The sequence below is a fragment of the Dendrobates tinctorius genome, unplaced genomic scaffold (genome assembly GCF_039654945.1).
Source record: "Dendrobates tinctorius isolate UK_male_01 unplaced genomic scaffold, ASM3965494v1 ptg000147l, whole genome shotgun sequence".
Classification (NCBI taxonomy): Eukaryota; Metazoa; Chordata; class Amphibia; order Anura; family Dendrobatidae; genus Dendrobates; species Dendrobates tinctorius.
This window is the reverse complement of record NW_027361814.1, coordinates 14061082-14082581: the sequence shown is the minus strand read 5'-3', so window position 1 is coordinate 14082581 and position 21500 is coordinate 14061082. Positions and strand designations below refer to the sequence as shown.

The 21500-nt window shown below is 46.6% G+C and overlaps 1 protein-coding gene across 2 annotated transcripts in view; it reads left to right on the top strand.

The window, feature by feature from the left end:
- Window positions 1–21500, top strand: part of LOC141049743 (alpha-2-macroglobulin-like) — a 434279-nt gene that overhangs the window by 328520 nt on the left and 84259 nt on the right. For both annotated transcript variants that reach the window (XM_073546469.1, XM_073546468.1), the window contains exons 18-21: window positions 1703–1829; window positions 2940–3165; window positions 6211–6337; window positions 7688–7809. In XM_073546469.1, the coding sequence (XP_073402570.1) occupies window positions 1703–1829; window positions 2940–3165; window positions 6211–6337; window positions 7688–7809 (602 nt within the window). The remainder of the gene's footprint in view (window positions 1–1702; window positions 1830–2939; window positions 3166–6210; window positions 6338–7687; window positions 7810–21500) is intronic.

Below are 21500 nucleotides of genomic sequence, written 5' to 3'. Positions count from 1 at the left end.
GTAGACATCCACAGCCTTTATGGGAATACAAATAGATTCATACACCCAAATATATTCAGACCTCAGACCGAAAATTATTTCAGACGCAAGACCATACTCCTAAATACATTTTGACCCCATACTACACCTTAACTTAATTAAAGGGAATGTGTTAGCAGTTTTTTGCTACGTAAACTGACAAAAGCAAACTTTAGAGACAGAAACCCTAATTCCTGAACTATATCACATAGTGCAACAGTTATGATTCAATCACAGTTTTATCTGGTCTAAATTTAGCAGTGCTCGGAATGCTGAGCTGTGTGTTACCCCGCCCACAGCACTGATTGACAGCTTTCTGTGTTCACTGTATATTGGCGGAAACTTACTAATCAGTAGTGGGGGGGCATGGTTGGATCAGGAGGCATGCGCCTAGTACTCTAGAGATAATCTACAACTGATAAAACACAGAATTTATTAAAACAGCAAAACACCAGAGTAATAAGTGAAACATCCCTGCAATCAGATTTTACGCCCCTACATCATGGCGTGCTCAGATTACGTAACCAAAACTTGATGAGAGATTCCCTTTAAGACCACAGACTAAATCCCTAACTCAATTCTGACCCTAGATGACAGTGTAAATTAATGGAGATACCAGACCAGACACCTAAATCCATACTGTAGGGATTATTTCTTGACAATCTTATCCTCCTCGCTCCTGACTACTTTTCAACTCCAGATGTCCTGATGCTGAATATTTAGTACCTTATGGGTGAGCTGACACAGGAGTAAAGCTAAGGATTGAGTAATGTAGATATACAGTGGGGTCTGAATTAGGGCTACATTTTTTCATGTAGTTCAATATATAGCGATTAAACATACTGGCCATGTGGTCTACGGGGGCAACTGCCCCTATTGCCTTACACCCAAACTTTATCCCGGCTGAGAACCTATCTTTGTCTAGTTCTTCTCACATATGTGTAGTGTCTCTATAGATACCTGTCAATAGCCAGGGGTCTGTGAATACTGATCATTACTGCAATTATGGTCAAGCAGCATCTTTCCTGGTGGAAACTAAGAGAAGCCAATGGCGGAGAAAGTGGCATCTCCACTATGAGCAGTACAGGATGTGACGGGGTATACGACAGAGCAAGAAGGGACAACAGGCCGAGGGACGATCCAACGAGATTTATTAAGGCAGGGAGCATACAACATCAAATATCCTTAATGTTCTTGGAGTCCATGAGAAGTCCACACAATGGAAACAAATCCGGGCACCTCACGATAGTCCTTGTGCCAGATACGATAACAATAATCCTTGCAATAGTCCACAGGATTCCACACAATCCCACGGACGTCACAAGCTGGCCTCAACTCAGTTCGTGACTCCTTCCACATCCACACTCAAATCACAACGGATCTTAAAAGAAGAATGTATTGTCAGGGCTCCTGGGATCAGGAGACATGGTTAATTTACAGCAACTACAACCAGAGAAAAGTTAAATGACATATTATACAAAATACAGGACAGGGCAAAACTACAAATCATGACACAGGAACCAAGAAAAATAAATATTCAGCCTGATGTCCTAGAGCAATAATCCTTAATAAAATGACTCACCTACATCTGTTTCTATATATTGTTCTGTAGGATGTGGTGTGAAATGTTATTTTTAGCTATTTTTCATATGCTTTTTTATCCTTGTGTGTATGTTTTTCTAAGACTCTGATGAACTTGATAGTGCACATGATGGGGAAGATAACGTCATAAATTCACGAGAGCCAAAAGAAATTGAAAAATTACGAATATATTTCCCCGAAACCTGGATTTGGGAACTTGTGGCTACTGGGTAAGTTTTATAGTTTTATACTAAAGTCTTTATGAAAAACTACTTTTAATAATATATCAGGTATTGACAAGATAAGGAAACTGTTCTGTCTCCACATAAGGCAAATGGAGGTTTAGCTGAGTGATAAAGGGGCTGTGAGAATCCTTACCTCCGTTTCCTAGATGGGGAGCAGACAGGACCATTTGTATGCTCAATGTCCGTAGACTTGAATGCAGAACCACAGTCTTGGTAGAATTCAAATCTTGGTTAATTAGAACCTGAATAGAGCACAATACTTGTGGGTACAATACAGTAACTTTCTCTGAAGTCGCTGGCACAGGTTGCAGTTGTCTGCTGATGTTTGGTGGTGGTCAGAAATTGATGCCTTCATAAGACCAGTAAATGTGTGTCTTGTCTCACAGCATGAATAAAAGAAAATGGCTGCTGAGAGCAAGTGAACTGCAGTGAAGACACACCCATATGAATACTAAGGGTATGGGCACACGTTGCGGATTTGCCCCTGCGGTTCCGCTGCAGATCCACAAGTGATTTACAGTATAATGCTATTCTATGGGAAAAAAAAAAAAAAAGATGTGCACATGCACATGTTTTTTTCCGCAGCATGTCGGATTCCGCAGCGTTTTTACACCCATTCCATTATAGGAATCCGCAGGTGTAAAAACGCATGCCAAATCCGCTCTAAATCCGCAATAAATCCGCAGGAAATCCGCATAAAAAACGTGTGGATTTTGACCTGCGGATTCTGACAAAAAAAGCATATTCCGCGCAGAAAATTCTGCACACGAATCCACAATGTGTGCACATACCCTGAATTAGAAGTACAGATATAATGATGAACCAATATTGGCCAGCATATGGCGCATAGCAATATGTCTAACAATAGTAATACACCTAGTTTATCTGGATGTGACACAACCAATAAAAACCCCTTCTGCACCTTTACAGCCTTCATCTACTCATAATGCAGAACACTGACTCCTGGCAGTCGGACACCCACTGATCAGGATAATACACCAGTTATATGTCTTCTGAATTTCTGCAAGGAAACTTTTTTTAAACAATTCCTAAAATATTACTGCACAAATCTATTTATATTCTTGTTTTATCTAGAGATTCTGGCAGAACTGAAATCCACCATAAAGCTCCAGATACCATCACTGACTGGAAAGCAGGAGCCATTTGTATGGGACCCAGTGGATTTGGACTTTCTCCTTCATCATCCCTACGAGTCTTCCAACCATTCTTTGTGGATCTTACCCTCCCATACTCTGTTGTTCGAGGAGAGACCTTTACCCTGAAAGCTTTAGTCTTTAACTACCTGAAACAATGTATAAAGGTAATTAATGTGACGATGTATAAGGTATAACTTGTTCTCTTAAAAGTGGTTAATCATGTCAAAGACAGGTCTGGATATAGTGCCCAAAATATAGTGTCATACTTTAGAGAAAGAGTTAAAGAAATGATTCTGAGCATCCAACCGCCTTCTACTTCAGCTGCACAGAACAAAATCCCATTTGTTTTTCTGATTTTCACTAATCTCATTATAATTAATAGAGGATATTCGATTATTTGTGAGCTAAACGGCAATAGGTAAAAAAGGAATCTGTCAATGTTAGCTGGGCTGTGTTGTGGGAATGGAGAGCCTTGGGATTCCAAAAGTTTTTATCAACACCAATACGTTTCTGCATCAGACCTGCGCCTTTCTCAACATATAAAAAATAAATGTGTCACACTTGACTTTTATAGTTTGAGAAATGTGCCGGTCCCAAGGCACTTCATCCAGCCTCAGGGCAGCAGCTTTCCTCGCTTTTCTAGGAGTTATGCCTGCTACTTCAGGTGAGCACTACCATCACTTATATTTATCCTTTACCAGGCAGTATTGCCCTATTTTGTATCCACTTCCGTCCCTCTCCAAAGCTTCTCAACAAACTACAGTATAGGTGACAGATCTTGGTAGCTGCTGAACCTTATGGACATTTTTTATATACTCTGCTACCAAATTAGACCAGTTCTACCTTAATAAAAGCATTTCATTTTGTTTTGTCAGTGTCTGTTTTCTTCCTCAGGAGCCAATCAGAGCAAGGTTTAGATGCCTTTTTTGGAAGAAAATAACATAAATAATTATTTAAACGAGTGATGTTTTTTTCTGAAAGTTTGGTCCAGTTGATCCACTGGATTGTACGATTCGCTCTTTTTGCCACACTGGATCATGCATTATTTTTGTACATACTGCATATATCCCAGTCCTTTCATCATTTCTCATCCCTCGGCTGAACTTGATGGCCGTTTGTCTTTTTTCAACCATTTTAACTATGCAACTATGTTAGATTGATAATTGACGTACCAACTTAACCCCTTTCTGCAAATATATGCTGTATTCATGTCCTGTGAAAGTTCCTCACGTGTGGAGGGGGCTCAGGAGCAGAACTTTCTCTAGACATGGCAGATATCGGCTATATTAAATAGCCCGCACCTGTCTTCATAGCCATTCAAATGCAGTTGTAAATCTATGACATCTGCATTTAAATTAATCAAGTGACATTTCTCACACAAATCAGCTCCCATCGGCCCCCCCATGACACAATTGTGGGGGATTGATGGGTATCTATGACAGATGGAGGTCTGCTTATGGCCCCCATTGCTATCAACTCGGTCCAACTGGGAGGCTCAGCTATAGGTCGGGGTCACACTTGTGTATGGCATCCGATGCGAGAGTATCGGATTAAATATGCTAATGACTCGGCTCCTGCTCTGCTGCGAGCGGGAGCCGGGTGTCATGCGACTGTGCTTCGAGCCTCTCGCACAGAGAGGATCGGAGCACAGCGGAGTATTTTCTCCATCTCCTCCACTGCCGGGGTCAGCATGTATCGCACAGCACTCGGATGATATCCAAGTGACATGCGCTCTCTTGCTCGCACCCATATGCTTGTATGAATGCACGTGAGCCGAGACTCGGCCGTGTTTCAATGACAATCACAACATGCTGCGATTCCACTTGCACGTTGAAAACGGTTGAGAAAAAAAACGGTGATTGGAGCTGTCCCATAGATGAATACTGGTCCGAGGACTATGCAATGTTTTATCGCATAGCACTTATCTGTATTCATCGCTAGTGTGACCCCGGCCGTAGTCTAAGCTCCATAGGAGACCAAGATTTTCACTACATATACAATATAATATATAAATACTATAAAATATATGTAATATATAAATATTATATAATATGCCCGAAAACGACTGGAAGTTTGAATCCCCTAAGGAGACTAAAAAAAAGGTAAAAGGTAAAAAAAAGAAAAAAGTTTATAAAAATCTAAAAAAAAAACAAAATTAAAGTTCACATCAACCCCCTGAAAAATAAAGAAATTAAAAAAAAAATAAAAAAGTCATACAAATCTATTAATTAACCTGGTCGGTAAGCACTGTAAAAAGAAAAGAAAAACTAAGTGCCAGAATTGTGTTTTTTGGTCACCGTTCCTTCACCAAAAATTTAATAATAGGCAAAGCATCTTATTTAAACAAAAAAAAAAGTGGTACCCATAAAACCATAAAAATATCAGCTCACTATGTAAAAAGCCCTCAATCAGCTCCAGCAACAGAAAAAAATAAGTGTCTAGGAAAATGGCAGCAAAAAAAAAAATTGCAATATTCTGAATTTTTTTTCATCACTTAAATAGAAATATATAGATTCATATTTGGTGTCCCCATCATCAGACTGACCTGGTTCAATTATGTTTCCAAGTCATTTTTATCACGCAGTAAAAACAAACAAACACAAACCTCCTTAAAAATGGCAGATTTGCATTTTTTCTCCATTTCATCCTAATTGGATTTTTTTTCCATGTTTCAGTACATTATATGGTAAAATAAACGATGCCACTGAAAATTACAACTTGGGCCATAAAAAAAGCCCCTCATATGTCAATGCCAACAGAAAAATTAATACATTTTGAATCTTGAAAGAAGACAAAGAAAAAATGAAGAGGTATAAATGAAAAATCCCCTAGTCCTTAAAGGATTAACCTATCAAAAGATTATGGAGCCATCGTTAGACTGATGAGCCAAGGACATAATTCTCTCCCCTTACATGTAACATATTCCAGTCATTCCAATTGTTGTAAACCCAGGCCATGTAGCCAATAACAACTGCTATATTAATTGCAATTAACCATCCTTGAAAAGATGAAGACCCGCCAGTAATGTACCTGATTTTGGCAGGACCACTGGAGGCTCCTTTCCCGGGAGAACTCAACCCTACCTAAAAAAGACATCTATTAAAAGCAAATGACATCTAGATTTTACATGTGTAAAAAATTATAGATACATATTTAGCTAGGATTTATAGTATGTCATATTTTTACTGTTTTATCCCTTTATTTGTCAGGTGCGCATTACCCTGCAGACCACCGATGAGTTAGAAGAGACACATTGCGCTGACTGTGATTATAGCAGCTGTGTATGTGCGGATGAGAGCAAAACCTTCTCCTGGAACCTGAAAGCCTCCAAACTGGGTATGATGGGACCTCGCTGTCTTATGATTGCAGTGCAACTGTAGATCCCCACCTATCCCATGGCTACAACACCTGAGCCCTCACTCTTTTGATCTGAACTTATTGAACCACCCCAGCATTTTTTTTATTGCAGATCTGGAGTGGTGCTTCTAATCTAAGGTCCCTGACTCGAGTATTATACTTACCCGTCGCAGTCTTCACCTTCCATTGCCGTTGCTTCCATCGGTCACTTTTCAGCAGTTTGTGACCTGCCAGATCGCTCCAGAGGTCACTTTTCAATGTAAGTCTATGAGAACGCTTGTGACCGTTACCTCTGATTTCAGGGCAGATACAAGTAGTAGTCACAAGATGCCACCATGTGACCGAAGCGGCGCCTATAAAAGGTGAAGACGGTGGTGGAAAAGTTTAACACTTAAGGTCAGGGACCTCAGATTAGTAGCACCACTGGAAAAAAACACTGGAGTAGTGCTTTAAATTCCAATAAAGTTACTAGTGGCACTAGGCCAGTTGCACATGTCCAGGTTTAATCACCGAGGGTCTCTTGACTGAAACACAAAGGCTGTTGATTTAGGGTCAGGAAATGAGCCACTGAGTCTTACGTCTTACTTTAAAGAGGTTGTTTTAAAAGGCTGGCTTAGGATGATGGACTTCCACTTTCATGGTAAACAGACAAGGGCACAAGTATGCTGCTAAGCCAGCCAAAAAGTTGCCATGACTAAGAATCCAGCACATGTTGTGGTTCCAAACAGGCTATACGGCTTTTTTTGCACCAGGATTTTCTGTAAGAGTCCTGTTCCATGAACAAAAAGCCATATCTCATCTAAAAAACAGACCGAGGAGCACATACTTTATATTAAATATTTTTGTTTTAGCTTCAGTTATGTAAATTGCCTCCTCAGAGAGAGAGTCTTATAAGTATCCCAATGCTGAGTTGATGCTCTCCACAAGGAAAAATTTTAAACCTTAAAGCCCCAATCAGAGGCTTCTCCCCCAGCCAAACCAGTACTTCTGTTTTGCGCTGATGAGGGGCAAGCACCTTGAATCATGTAGCTGCACATTGAGCTTCTGGTTTGGCTTCTTATCTTAATCCTAAGACATGTTGCAAGGCTCTTCCAATTGGGGGTACTATAGTTCCTGTCCTCTTTCTCTCTGAAAAGTCAATTTGGATATTTAAATTCCAAGGGGAGCATTGGATGACCAATAAGTCTACCTATGTCAACATGGTGCTCTCCACAAGGAGAAACATTAATCCTTAGACCATCTTCATCTATAGCATATTCATTGTCTTTTTTTTTATTGATATAAAGCAGTTTTTTATGCTCATTATTTATCTTTTAAATGCATTTTCAGGAGAAGTAAATGTTTCTGTAAAAACAGAAGCCATAGACACTAAAGAATTTTGTGGAAATGAGATTCCTGTTGTGCCAAAGCAAGGCAGAACTGACACCATTGTGAAGACTGTGCTAGTACAGGTGAGGGTGCAACAATTTGCTTTCCACAAAGTGAGCTAGAAATTAATTCTACTCTTGTTGCCCTGAATCATTGTTAGTTTGTCCTTCAACTAACTTAAAGATTTTGTTCACAAAACTTTTGTTCATTAATTTAAATATTTTGTTCCCTAGATGTACAGAGGTACTTGAAATTTGTGAACACAAAACATTTTCATAACTCTGCGTACATTTAACCTGAAACTACATACAATTCCCATATGTCCTAAAAGTAGATTAAAGAAACTAAATCAAACAAATGGTTTAAAATAACAGACTTTGTAATTTTTTAAATGGAAAAAAAAAATTCAGTTTCACATATCTGTGAGTGGCAAAAGTATGTGAACCATAGCAGATAATGTGAAGGCGAAATTAGAGTGGTGTTTTTAATCAATGTGGTGACAATTAGGTGTGAGTGGGTGACAAGTTATATCTTAAGAGGACCTTTTACCAAATTTTTTATGTTGAGCTGGACATGGTATAACAATGGCTGAAAGGCAGAATAAAACATTTTTTTTATTTTGCCTCTCAATTTAGTTAAAGAGGTCGTCTGACCCCCAAATAATTTTTTTAAGCTAATCTGTGCTGTATTGTGATATACAACTCCCCTTTACATTTAGTTTGTTTTTTTTGCTTCTGCCTTTCGCTCCTCCTGAATTTCACTTTATTCCCTGCGCCCACTTTGTTTACCTACGGATCTACCCAACTTGACAGCTCTCTATGGTTTTTTATCTAATCTCACAGCCAGAGCTGGCACCGCCCAGCCCCAGTGTCCAGCCCCGCACTCTGCACACTCATTGACGACAGTAATCTGTCCCTACTGTGACCTCTGTCATCACTCCAGTATTGGAAATAAGAGCCTTACATTTGAGGAAAACAGCACAACCACTCCACTACACACCACATCCACAGAGGTGATAGAGCTTCACATATCCCCACATCACAGACTAGATGACATAGGTGCTTCCGGTGGTGTGCACACACAGGAAGCTGTGTAGTCTGAATTATCGGACTCTGAATTAGCCCTCACTGTGCGTTCCATGATACTCAGCGTGCGTTCCATGAACTCCTCCTTCTGTGTGAGTCACCAGTGAGGTGAAAGTTCTTTCTCGTGACTGATTATGAGTGGCCTCCTGTTTATTGCACCACTTTGATTTGATGTGTGTGATCAGGTAATTGGTAATATGGGCATTTCTCCTACGCCTCATTGGGGGACACAGAGACCATGGGTGTTATGCTGCTGGTCACTAGGAGGACACTAAGTAAACAAGAAAAAAAGATAGCTTCTCCCCTGCAGTACACACCCTCTCGCTGGCTGAGATTTCTCCAGTTCTTTGCTTAGTGTCTTAGGAGGCACTTGGGTCTGGTTTCAGACCCCACCGTTTTTATTTTATTTTTGAATTTTCTGTAAATTTTTATTTTTTAATTAACGGAGTGAAGGGGGCGACGGTTCCTTTCTACGGCCCGCTCTCCCCCAAACCAACAACAGGCAAGCATGTGGAGTAACCCTTCACGTACACTTTCCTGCGATGAATGGGGCTCATTCCTCTGACGATGGTTCCCATTATGGTCGAACAGATACGAGGGCAAGCGCAACAAGATAGCACAGGAGTGCATGGAGAAGGACCCGAACAGCATTTTTTTGGATGCCCTGAATCAGTCCCAGAGCTCTCCGTCCCCCTACCCAGAGGGAGGACCGATTGAGCATACCTCTTTAAGTTCTCCATCTTCCTACCCAGAGGGAGGACCGATCGAGCATCACCCCTTCAAGAACTCCTCCAGCTCTGCTACATCAGCCCAGGTGGATGAGAAGAATGGACTTGTGCACTGGAGTTGAGGTACCGGCTCGGCTCCTGCTTAGCGTCATCGGCGGTGCACCGGCGCCCCATCACGGCCCCCCTCGCGCTCAGCGCTTTCAGATGGCCCCAGAAATTTAGTCCCTGGCTTTTCCCGGCCTGCTAGACTGCAATTTCAATAGCACCGCCCATTAGCGCCGCCCCGCCCCACCCCCGGTGCCTACCGCGGGTAGGCCAAAAATTGAGCCCCCGGCTTTTACGGCCTACTAGGCCGCAATTTGAATAGCGCTGCCCGCGCTATTGTCGCCACCCCCCTCCTCTTGGCGCCTCTTTTTCCTAATGACACACACAATTTTAATCTCGGGGGCCATGTCTGCTACCATCTGTTGCAGTTAACCCTTTTAGGAGCAGCCGAATACCGGGTGACGCCACAGGGCCACCGGTTTCCTGCATCTGCCCTCAGATTAAAGCTTAACCCCTTCCCAGCACATTCTCTGCAGCTGCAGCCAGACTCTGCCGTTAACCCTTTCTGGAGCGCTATGCATCACTCGAAGGAGGCTAAACGGGCTGTTAAGAAATACACGGCGTTTTTAACCTTGTGTACCACTTGCAAGTCTGCCCTACCCAGTGCACAATCTAGTCCATTATGCACGGACCGTGCGGCCTGCGCCCAAACTGCGCCCCGACCTGCACTCCAACGCCCCTCGCAGCGCTGCTGATGGGCTTCCTGCGCCTGGTACCCCTGAGTGGGCTGTGCCCCTGTCACGGTCGATGGGAGTCTCTGACCCAGGCTATCCTCCCTATGGGAGGACTATTTAAGTCAGGAGCCATACTTGTCCAGGAGATGGTCAGGTCTCTGGAAAAGCAGACACATAGTGCGTCCCCTAGTCAAGTTCGCACCTCAGCATCAGCGACTCCTGTCTCTCGCTTGCCCTCTCCTGAGGTTCACAGTGAGCATGACTCTGAGTTTGTATCTGATGCGTCAGCCCCTCAGAATCCCCCAACTGATCAAGAGTCGCTTGATTCTCTTATAGAATTAGTCAACAGGATTCTGAAGTTGGATGAGGAAATTATTTCCGCTCCAACACTCCCTGTCTCATTTAAGGAACAAGCGTGTGCGCTGATTATTTACTAGCCATCCAGTAACATAGGAATCGGCCACATAAGTGGCTCACTGGGCTAAAGTATACTCTGGCTAAATACCCTTTTGATCCAGACTTAGTGAAGGATTGTGTCACGGGGGCTTAGTTCAACTAAGGCTGAAATACCCGGGGCCCCTGTGGTGTCCCTTTACTAGGGGAAATCCTGTCTGACCCTCAACCCAGGGTTTTTGCTGAAGGTGCAAATGCCTGAGCCTCCGACCTTTCCTTATCTCCTGCTCAGCCCTGCACTTAACCCTCCACCCTCCACCCAGTGAGAAGTCACCACCAAAGCTCCCACACAAATAATGACAGACAGGGAGAACTTAAACTGCACTGCGCCGCACACACACAGGAATAAACAGTAATGTGAACAGGGCACAACTAAACACAAATATGGGAAGGAGAAAGGACAACGACGGATCATACGACACCAGATATGAATCTCTCTCTCTTGAACACCTCCACTCCAGACCGGAACCACTTGGTATGAAACACAAGCTATAATCGGCGACGCCCATAGGCCAGCATGACTATTTAAAGACCGTGGGCGTGACTAACCATCCAACCTGGTCTCCAGCAGGATTAACCCCCGAGAGCCTGAAGATCAGGCCGGCGCCACTGAGGCTATAGTGGCTGGAGGTGGAACTACCTCTGCCTGCCGGATGCTGTGGTGTGAACAGCGTCCGACATGACAGTACCCCGTCTTCTACGAGGGACCCCAGGGCCCTCAAGACTCATAGGACCCGGCTTGTCCGGATGACGACGGTGAAAAGAACTGACCAGCCGATCCGCATGTATGTCTGAGGCTGGAACCCAAGACCTCTCCTCTGGACCATACCCCCGCCAGTGCACCAAATACTGAAGAGTACGGCGTACTACTCGAGAGTCCACTACCTTGGCGACCTCGAACTCTAACTCGCCATCCACCATGACTGGAGGTGGCATCGGCGTCGTGTCCACCAAGCCTACCACCTTTTTCAATAAAGCCCTGTGAAACACGTTGTGTATCTTGTACACCGCGGGAAGTTCCAACCGATAAGCTACTGGGTTAATGATGGCAGAAATCCTAAAAGGCCCAATAAACCTTGGACCCAGTTTTAAAGAAGGGATTTTGAGTTTTATGTTCTTCGTAGCTAACCACACCCATTCACCCACACACAGGCCCGGACCTGGCACGCGTCTACTGTCAGCCACCCGTTTGTACCTGGCACTCATGCTCAACAAACGCTGTTTCACCCGCCTCCAGACTGATGACAATTGGGCTCCTAGCTGATCCTCCTCCGGGACACCCCCGGAGTCACCCTGACGTAAGGTACAAAACTGAGGATGTTGACCGTACACACAAAAGAATGGAGACTCTCCTGATGACTCTTGGCGGTGATTATTTAATGCGAATTCGGCCAGAGGAAGGAAAGTAGACCACTCCTCCTGGTTGTCGGACACAAAGCATCGTAAATACTGTTCTAGATTTTGGTTCATGCGCTCAGTTTGTCCATTAGACTGTGGATGAAACGCCGATGAATGTGACAACTTGATCCCCAACCTTGAGCAAAAAGCTTTCCAAAACCTCGCCACAAATTGCGTACCCCTATCAGATACTATGTCAGACGGTACTCCGTGGAGTCTGACCACCTCCTTCACAAATACCTAAGCCAACGTCTTAGCATTGGGCAAAGAGGACAACGCCACAAAATGCGCCATCTTTGAAAAACGGTCAACCACCACCAGGATGACCGTGTTCCCTGCCGAGGCTGGCAAGTCAGTGATAAAATCCATGGAGATTTCTGTCCATGGCCTATTGGGTACCCCCAGAGGCTGTAGCGTGCCAGCAGGACGGGTTCGGGGTGACTTAGCCCTAGCGCACGTGATGCAAGCTGCCACGTACGAGACCACGTCCTGCCGGATTTTGGGCCACCAGAAACGACGCGATACCAGCTCTAAGGTGCCCTTCACCCCTGGGTGACCAGCCAGTACCGAATCGTGGTGTTCCTTCAACACCTTAGGCCGAAGATGCAGGGGTACAAATGATTTGTTGGCGGGAAGTCCTGGTGGTACCTCCTCTTGGGCCTCGGCAATCTCCGCCTCTACCTCAGTCGTGAGAGCCGAGACCACTACCCCTTTCTGGAGGATGGGTACCGGCTCTTCCCGAGGTTCTCCCCCCGGAAAACACCTAGACAAAGCATCCGCCTTGGTGTTTTTAGCCCCGGGACGGTACGTCACAAGAAAATTGAAACGAGTAAAAAACAATGCCCAGCGAGCCTGCCTAGGAGACAGACGCTTGGCCGATTCCAGGTAGAGCAGATTCTTATGGTCGGTGATAACTGTGACCTGGTGAGCCGCCCCCTCCAAGAAGTGTCGCCATTCCTCAAAAGCCAGTTTGATGGCCAACAACTCCCTGTTGCCAATATCATAATTCCGTTCGGCCGGCGACAACTTCTTGGAGAAGTAGGCGCATGGATGCATCTCGCTCAAGGACGAGCCTTGAGACAGTACTGCCCCCACTCCCACCTCCGACGCATCAACCTCTACCACAAAAGGTTTAGACACGTCTGGTTGCACCAGAATGGGGGCTGAAGCAAAACTATTCTTCAGACGCTCAAATGCACGTATAGCCACCTCAGGCCAGTTCGCCAGATCGGCACCCTTTTTTGTCATGTCCGTGAGCGGTTTGGCGACAGTCGAAAAGTGTTTTATAAATTTCCTATAATAATTCGCAAACCCAAGGAACCGCTGGAGTGCTTTCAGACTCTCCGGCCTCTCCCATTGCAACACCGCTTGCACCTTAGCGGTGTCCATTTTAAAACCAGCTGCGGACACAATATATCCCAAAAAGGGCAACTCCTGGACAAAAAATAAACATTTTTCCAGCTTAACATAGAGCTGGTTCTCCCGGAGCAACTGTAACACCTGCCTAACATGCTGCAAATGAGTGTCCCGATCGCTAGAATAAATGAGGATATCATCCAGGTATACAATCACAAATCTCCCCAGGACATGAGCGAAGACATCATTAATAAAATGTTGGAAAACGGCAGGCGCGGTGGTCAACCCAAACGGCATAACAAGACTCTCAAATTGACCCTCAGGAGTGTTAAACGCCGTCTTCCACTCATCCCCCTGATGGACCCTTATGAGGTTATACGCCCCCCTGAGGTCCAGCTTGGAAAACCATTTTGCCCCCGCTACCTGGTTGAACAAATCCGGGATCAACGGCATTGGGTAGGGATCACGGATAGTAATCTGGTTTAACTCTCGGAAATCCAGACACGGGCGTAACCCCCCATCTTTCTTCTTAATGAAGAAAAACCCCGCGGCTACAGGCGAGGACGAAGGCCGGATGTGACCTTTGCTCAGACTCTCCGCGATGTAGTCTTTCAGAGCTTGTCTCTCAGGACCAGAAATATTAAACATCCTGGCCTTAGGTAATTTGGCCCCGGGTTTTAACCTAATAGCACAGTCATAGGCTCTATGTGGAGGCAGTTCTGAGCAACCCTTCTCAGAGAAAACATCCGCGAAATCCTGCAAAGCCTCCGGCAGGCTGGGCGTCACGGCGGACACACATGTGGCCAAGCAATTGTCTTGGCAGAAACCACTCCATTGTACTATGTCCTGAGTTTTCCAATCAATTACCGGGTTGTGCCTGGACAGCCATGGAAAACCCAGGACCATTTGAGCTGGGAGATTACGGAGGACCCTACATGTAACCGACTCAGAATGTAGGACCCCAATGTGGAGTTTCACCTCTGCCACAAACTCAGTAATCTCCCCTTGAGGGAGGGGAACAGCATTAATGGTCACCACCTGTATGGGGTGAGGAAGTTTTTCAATCTTAAACCCGGCGGTGTGTGCAAACTCCTCATCTATGAGATTGGTGGCAGAACCGCTATCCACAAACACTGATATAGGTAGCTCTCTGCCGGCGACAATAACCTTGGCAGGGAGCATACATTGAGATACCATCATGGAGGATATGCATACGCTCAGTTGGGTCTCCTCCATACCCTCTGAGCTTAACAGTTTTCCGCCGGTGTGACCCTCTTAGGTAGTACCGGGCAAACGTTAACATAATGACCTCCTTTACCACAGTAGAAACATGCTCCGGACTTCCGGACTCCCGGAGCGCGAGGCTGAACCTGTGCCACGCCAGCAATCTGCATAGGTTCAGGGGACTCATCTACTTCAACCACACCTGCACCTCTGTTTTCCCCCAGAGGTAGCGTCTCCTGTGCCCCCTGACGAAAACGGCGATCAATACGTATCACCAAACTCATGGCAGACTCCAATGATGCCGGAGTCTCATACATCAGGAGGGCTTGTTTCACCCTCCCTGATACCCCATGAATAAACTGGCTCCGCAGTGCTGGGTCATTCCACTGTGTGTCTACAGCCCAGCGGCGAAATTCCGAACAATAGTCTTCTGCCAAGCGCTCCCCCTGGCGGAGGGCGCGGATTTTAGATTCCGCTAGAGCCAGTCGGTCAGGGTCATCGTAAATGAGCCCGAGGGCAGAAAAAACATTATCGACCGAATGAAATGTAGCAGAGTCAGGTGGTAAGGAAAATGCCCATGCTTGGGGGTCACCACTCAGTAATGACAACACCAGCCCTACTCGCTGGGCCTCATTACCTGAGGATATTGGCCGCATGCGGAAGTATAATTTGCAGGCCTCCCGAAATACGACAAATTTGCTGCGATCGCCTGAAAATCGCTCTGGCAGCGGAAACTTCGGCTCTGCACCGATACCTGCAGATGCCGTTTGCACCTTTGCTACTACCAGGCCCTGCTGCTGAACTGCCCCATTCAACTCGGAGACCTGTATGGACAGCGCCGCCAACTGGCGGGTTATGGAATCTAATGGATCCATGGACTCCTGAAAAAATGTGGGCCGATTATAATGTCACGGGGGCTTAGTTCAACTAAGGCTGAAATACCCGGGGCCCCTGTGGTGTCCCTTTACTAGGGGAAACCCTGTCTGACCCTCAACCCAGGGTTTTTGCTGAAGGTGCAAATGCCTGAGCCTCCGACCTTTCCTTATCTCCTGCTCAGCCCTGCACTTAACCCTCCACCCTCCACCCAGTGAGAAGTCACCACCAAAGCTCCCACACAAATAATGACAGACAGGGAGAACTTAAACTGCACTGCGCCGCACACACACAGGAATAAACAGTAATGTGAACAGGGCACAACTAAACACAAATATGGGAAGGAGAAAGGACAACGACGGATCATACGACACCAGATATGAATCTCTCTCTCTTGAACACCTCCACTCCAGACCGGAACCACTTGGTATGAAACACAAGCTATAATCGGCGACGCCCATAGGCCAGCATGACTATTTAAAGACCGTGGGCGTGACTAACCATCCAACCTGGTCTCCAGCAGGATTAACCCCCGAGAGCCTGAAGATCAGGCCGGCGCCACTGAGGCTATAGTGGCTGGAGGTGGAACTACCTCTGCCTGCCGGATGCTGTGGTGTGAACAGCGTCCGACATGACAGTACCCCGTCTTCTACGAGGGACCCCAGGGCCCTCAAGACTCATAGGACCCGGCTTGTCCGGATGACGACGGTGAAAAGAACTGACCAGCCGATCCGCATGTATGTCTGAGGCTGGAACCCAAGACCTCTCCTCTGGACCATACCCCCGCCAGTGCACCAAATACTGAAGAGTACGGCGTACTACTCGAGAGTCCACTACCTTGGCGACCTCGAACTCTAACTCGCCATCCACCATGACTGGAGGTGGCATCGGCGTCGTGTCCACCAAGCCTACCACCTTTTTCAATAAAGCCCAGTGAAACACGTTGTGTATCTTGTACACCGCGGGAAGTTCCAACCGATAAGCTACTGGGTTAATGATGGCAGAAATCCTAAAAGGCCCAATAAACCTTGGACCCAGATATGAATCTCTCTCTCTTGAACACTTCCACTCCAGACCGGAACCACTTGGTATGAAACACAAGCTATAATCGGCGACGCCCATAGGCCAGCATGACTATTTAAAGACCGTGGGCGTGACTAACCATCCAACCTGGTCTCCAGCAGGATTAACCCCCGAGAGCCTGAAGATCAGGCCGGCGCCACTGAGGCTATAGTGGCTGGAGGTGGAACTACCTCTGCCTGCCGGATGCTGTGGTGTGAACAGCGTCCGACATGACAGATTGATTACAGTCTATCTGTTTCGGAGGGTGCCTCAGTCAGAAACCCCTCCGGTCATCAAAATTGACTACCTGCCCGTTCAATATTTGGAAGCACCAGGAAGGGTTTTTTTTTCTCCATCCTTCGTGGCAGTTTAGGTCACTAAGGCAATGGCCGCTTGGGCAGAAGTCCTGATTATTTCATTCCAGGGCACCAATCTTCCTCTGGAGGCAACCACTGTCTCCAGCCAGATGATTCACGCAGCGCACTTTGTAGTAGATGCTTCTTTTGATACCGCCAATTGCGCGGCTCAATCTGCCGCTAATGCAATCTCCATTAGAAGAGCCCCAGGGCTAAGCGGCTAGTGGGCGCATGCCACATCGAAAAGATTGTTGACTTCTCCCCCCTTTTCTAACGGGTCGTCTTTTTGGAGAGAGACTAGACCAGCTCATTTCTGATTTTACCAGGGGGGAGAAAGTAAATTCCTTCCTCAGTAATAGGGCTGTTCGGCTGTTTCGCAACCAACAGCCGACATTTTCGATCTTCTCGCAACAATCCCGGTTGGTCCTCCTCTGCTTTCTCTTTCGGACCAGGTCGGTCCCCGCATGGAGACAGAGGCTCCCAGACCTCATACACACCTAACCGTTCTTGGAATCCCAGGCCTAGGGCTTCTGGATCTAGGGGAACCAGATCTCATAGATCTACCAAATGACGGCAATTGGGTCAGGAGGCTGGTGTTCTTCGGATACAATATAGAATTTCTCCTCGCCCTCCAACTCGGGGTTTTACTTTCCTTTTCCCCCAAGAGAAAGACAAGAGCCTTCCGTCGGGCTTTTCAGGCTCTGCTAAAGGACGGAGTCATCGTTCCGGTCCCCCTTGATGAAAGGTTTAGGAGTTTTTATTCAGAGCTTTTTTGTGGTTCCAAAAGAGGACGGGACGATGCGACCCATTCTGGATCTCAAATTGTTAGATCAGTTTGTCAAAGTACGGTGATTCCGAATGGAAACTCTGATCAGTTGTCGCTTCTATAGGAAAGGGGAGAGTTCCTAGCATCCATTGACATCGAGGACGCTTACCTTCACATTCTGATCTGCCCATCCCTTCAGGAGTTCCTGCGCTTTTCAACTCACGAGAAACACTTCCAGTTTGTGGCTTGTCCTTCGGACTCGCCACCACTGCCAGGGTCTTTACCAAGGTCATGGCGGCTGTTATGGCCATTCTTCACTCTCTGGGAGTGGTAGTGTTACCGTATATGGACGACCTGCTCATCAAGGGTCCGTCCCTTCCAGCCCGTGAGGAATCTGTGGATAACAGTAGATACACTTTCTCGCCTAGGGTGGAAGATAGACTGTGAAAAGTCTTTCCCAGGACCGGCTCATAGAATTGAGCGACTTTGGTCGGATCGGGTTTCATGAAACAAAATTTGTTTCAGATGAAACTGGTCCGACTAGGGCAAAAAAAGTCGGAGTTTCATCCGAAACCAGACCCCAATGCAAGTCAATGGGGAATAAAAGTCGGCATTGAGCGGATGACATTCACCACTCAATGCCGACTTTTATTCCCCATTGACTGGCATTGGGGTCGGGTTTCGGACGAAACTCCGACTTTTTTTGCCCTAGTCGGACCAGTTTCATCTGAAACAAATTTTGTTTCATGAAACCCGATCCGACCAAAGTCGCTCAACTCTATCGGCTCACACTTCCCGCGGGTTTACCACTCTCCCTCAGGAGAGACCAAGCCTTACAACAAGCAGCGTGGTCTCTTTTTTGACCAGTTTCTCCCTCCATTCGTTTCACCACGGGAGTTCTCGGAAGGATGGTGGCAGCAATGGAAGCAGTTCCATTTGCACAGTTCCACCTCCGTCCCTTACAACATGCGTTGCTGTTAGCTTCGAACGAGAACCCGTTCTCCCTGGATCGTCGGATTCCTCTGTCCCTGTGGGACAGGCAAGCCCTCAGGTGGTGGACACTGTGGTCCTTCCTGAATCAAGGGATGTCTTTACCCCCAGTAAGATGGTTGGTAGTAACCACCGACGCAAGTCTCCTCAGCTGGCGTGTGGTCTCTCATCGCCACATGGCACAGGGTCATTGGTCAACACAAGAGTCACGTCCCCCCATTAACATTTGGTTACACGAACAATCACATTAGCTCTACTGAGTTTCCACCTCACCCCATCAGGTCTCAATCCAACAACGCCACGGCTGTAGCATGTATCAACCGCCAGGGAGGAACCTGGGACAGGATGGCCATGCACGAAGTGAGTTACATCTTCCATGGGGCCGAGACCAACCATTCGCCCATCTCAGCAAGCCACATCCCAGGCTTGGAAAATTGGAAGGCAGATTTTCTCAGTCACCAAGGCATTGCCTCGGGGAAGTGATCTCTTCATCTGGAAATCTTTCAGCAGATTTGTCATCATTAAGGGACTCCGGATGTGGATCTCATGGCCTCTAGACTGAACAACAAGGTTCCTCGGTTCATTTCCCGACCGCGCGATCCATGCGCCATCGGAGCAGACGCTCTAGTTCTGCCATGGCACCGGTTCCGGCTCCTGTACATCTTCCCCCCCCTTCTCTTGCTTCCAAGGGTCATCAAGCAGATCAGAGCGGTGGGAGTACCAGTGATCCTAGTCGCGCTAGATTGGCCGCGCCAAGCATGGTATGCAGAACTAATACAACTGGTCGCTGACGTCCCCTGGCGACTTTCAAATTGTATGGATTTACTCACAGGGCCCGATTTACCACCAGAACTCCGAGGCCCTGTCTTTGATGGCGTGGCCGTTGAATCCTGGTTTCTAGCTCAGCCTGTGTTCATGCGCATATATCACCGCACCTGGACAACCTTCTTTTTCGTGGGCAAGGTTCATGGTCAATCACCTCTGGTGTTTTCCATTCTGGCCATATTGGAATACCTTCAATCTGGATTAATATCAGGCCTCGCGCTTTGCTCGCTCAAGGGCCAAAATTCGGCCTTGTCAGTGCTATCCCAATTTGCCACCAGGCTTCAGGTCAAGATGTTCATTCAAAGAGTTTTCCATGTGGCATCTCCTTATAGAAGGCCACTCATGGGGCCTTAACCTGGTTCTCGGGGCTTTATAGGAGGTTCCTTTTTGGACTGCTGCAGGACGTGCCACTGACCGTCCTCTCTTGGAAGGTGGTCTTTGTAGTGGCAACTACGTCAATCAGACGAGTTTCGGAATTGGCAGCCCTGTCCTGCCTTTCTCCTTTTCTGAATTTTCATCAGGGAAAAGGTAGTCTCAGGACGTCCCCGTCCTTCCTGCCCAAGGTCCTCTCCTCTTTCCATCTCAACGAGGAATTTGTTTTGACTTCCTTTTGTTCCGGCGCCAGTCCATAGCATTGAGAAGGCCCTCCACACCCTGGATGTGGTTAGGCCACTGAGACGGTACATCTCGCGGATGGCTCCCTTCCACAAGTCAGATGCCCAGTTCATGCTCGCAGAGGGGCATAGGAAGGGTCTAGTCGCATCATCAGCAACGCTAACAAGGTGGATTCGCTTGGCGATTCAGGAATCCTACCGTGTCAGGAACGCACCAGTCCCAGCTGGGATTAAGGCGCACTCTACTCGGTTAGTGGGCGTCTCTTCGCCCATTCGGCACCAGGCCTCAACAAAACAGGTCTGCAAGGCTGTGACTTCGTCCAGTCTGCATACTTTTTACAAAAAATTACCAAATTCATTCTCAGGCCTCTCCTCGAGGCTGCGACTTGATCAAGCTTGTGTACCTTTACAAACATTGCCTAATTCATTCTCAGGCTTCTGCGGATGCAGCTCTCAGCAGACGCAGCCTGCAATTGGCAGTACCACGGCGTTAACTCAGTGGTGCATGGGGTATTAGCAGAAGTATGCTCCCCATCCAGGGACTGCTTTAGGACGTCTCACGGTCTCTTTGTCCCCCAATGAGGCGTAGGAGAAATAGGGATTTTTGTGTACTCACCGTAAAATCCTTTTCTCCGAGCCAATCATTGGGGGACACAGCACCCACCCTATTTAGCCTACTGGCTCATTGTAGCATTCGTAGGCATTCACATAGTTATGGTTATTGTTGACTGTTTATGCTCCTACTGCTTTTTCACCGAACTGGAGAAATCTCAGCCAGCGAGAGGGTGTATACTGCAGGGGAGGAGCTATCTTTTTTTCTGGTTTACTTAGTGTCCTCCTAGTGGCCAGCAGCATAACACCCACGGTCTCTGTGTCCCCCATTGATTGGCTCGGAGAAAAGAATTTTACGGTGAGTACACAAAAATCCCTATTTTTTTTAAAATATGCTATTGACTATATAACTACAGTATATGAGACCTGTTTCTTGGAATCCTCTAAGTGTGAGGCTCCTTTTACCACCTGAGATGGAGCACTTCTACCTTGATTGCTGTATCCCCTGATGAGTTTTTCCCGTTGGGAGGTGGTCCTAATTTGGATTGGCATTTTAAATCTCTACATTGGCATGGATACTTGCCTTCATGGGTTCCTGTCTATTGCTCCGTAGGAGGTTTTTTTCTACCATTTTGGAAACAGCGTTGCCTACCTGTTTGGTGAGATTGTTCCAATTTTCTATGGACCTCTTAGTTGCATTAGTGGCATAGTGG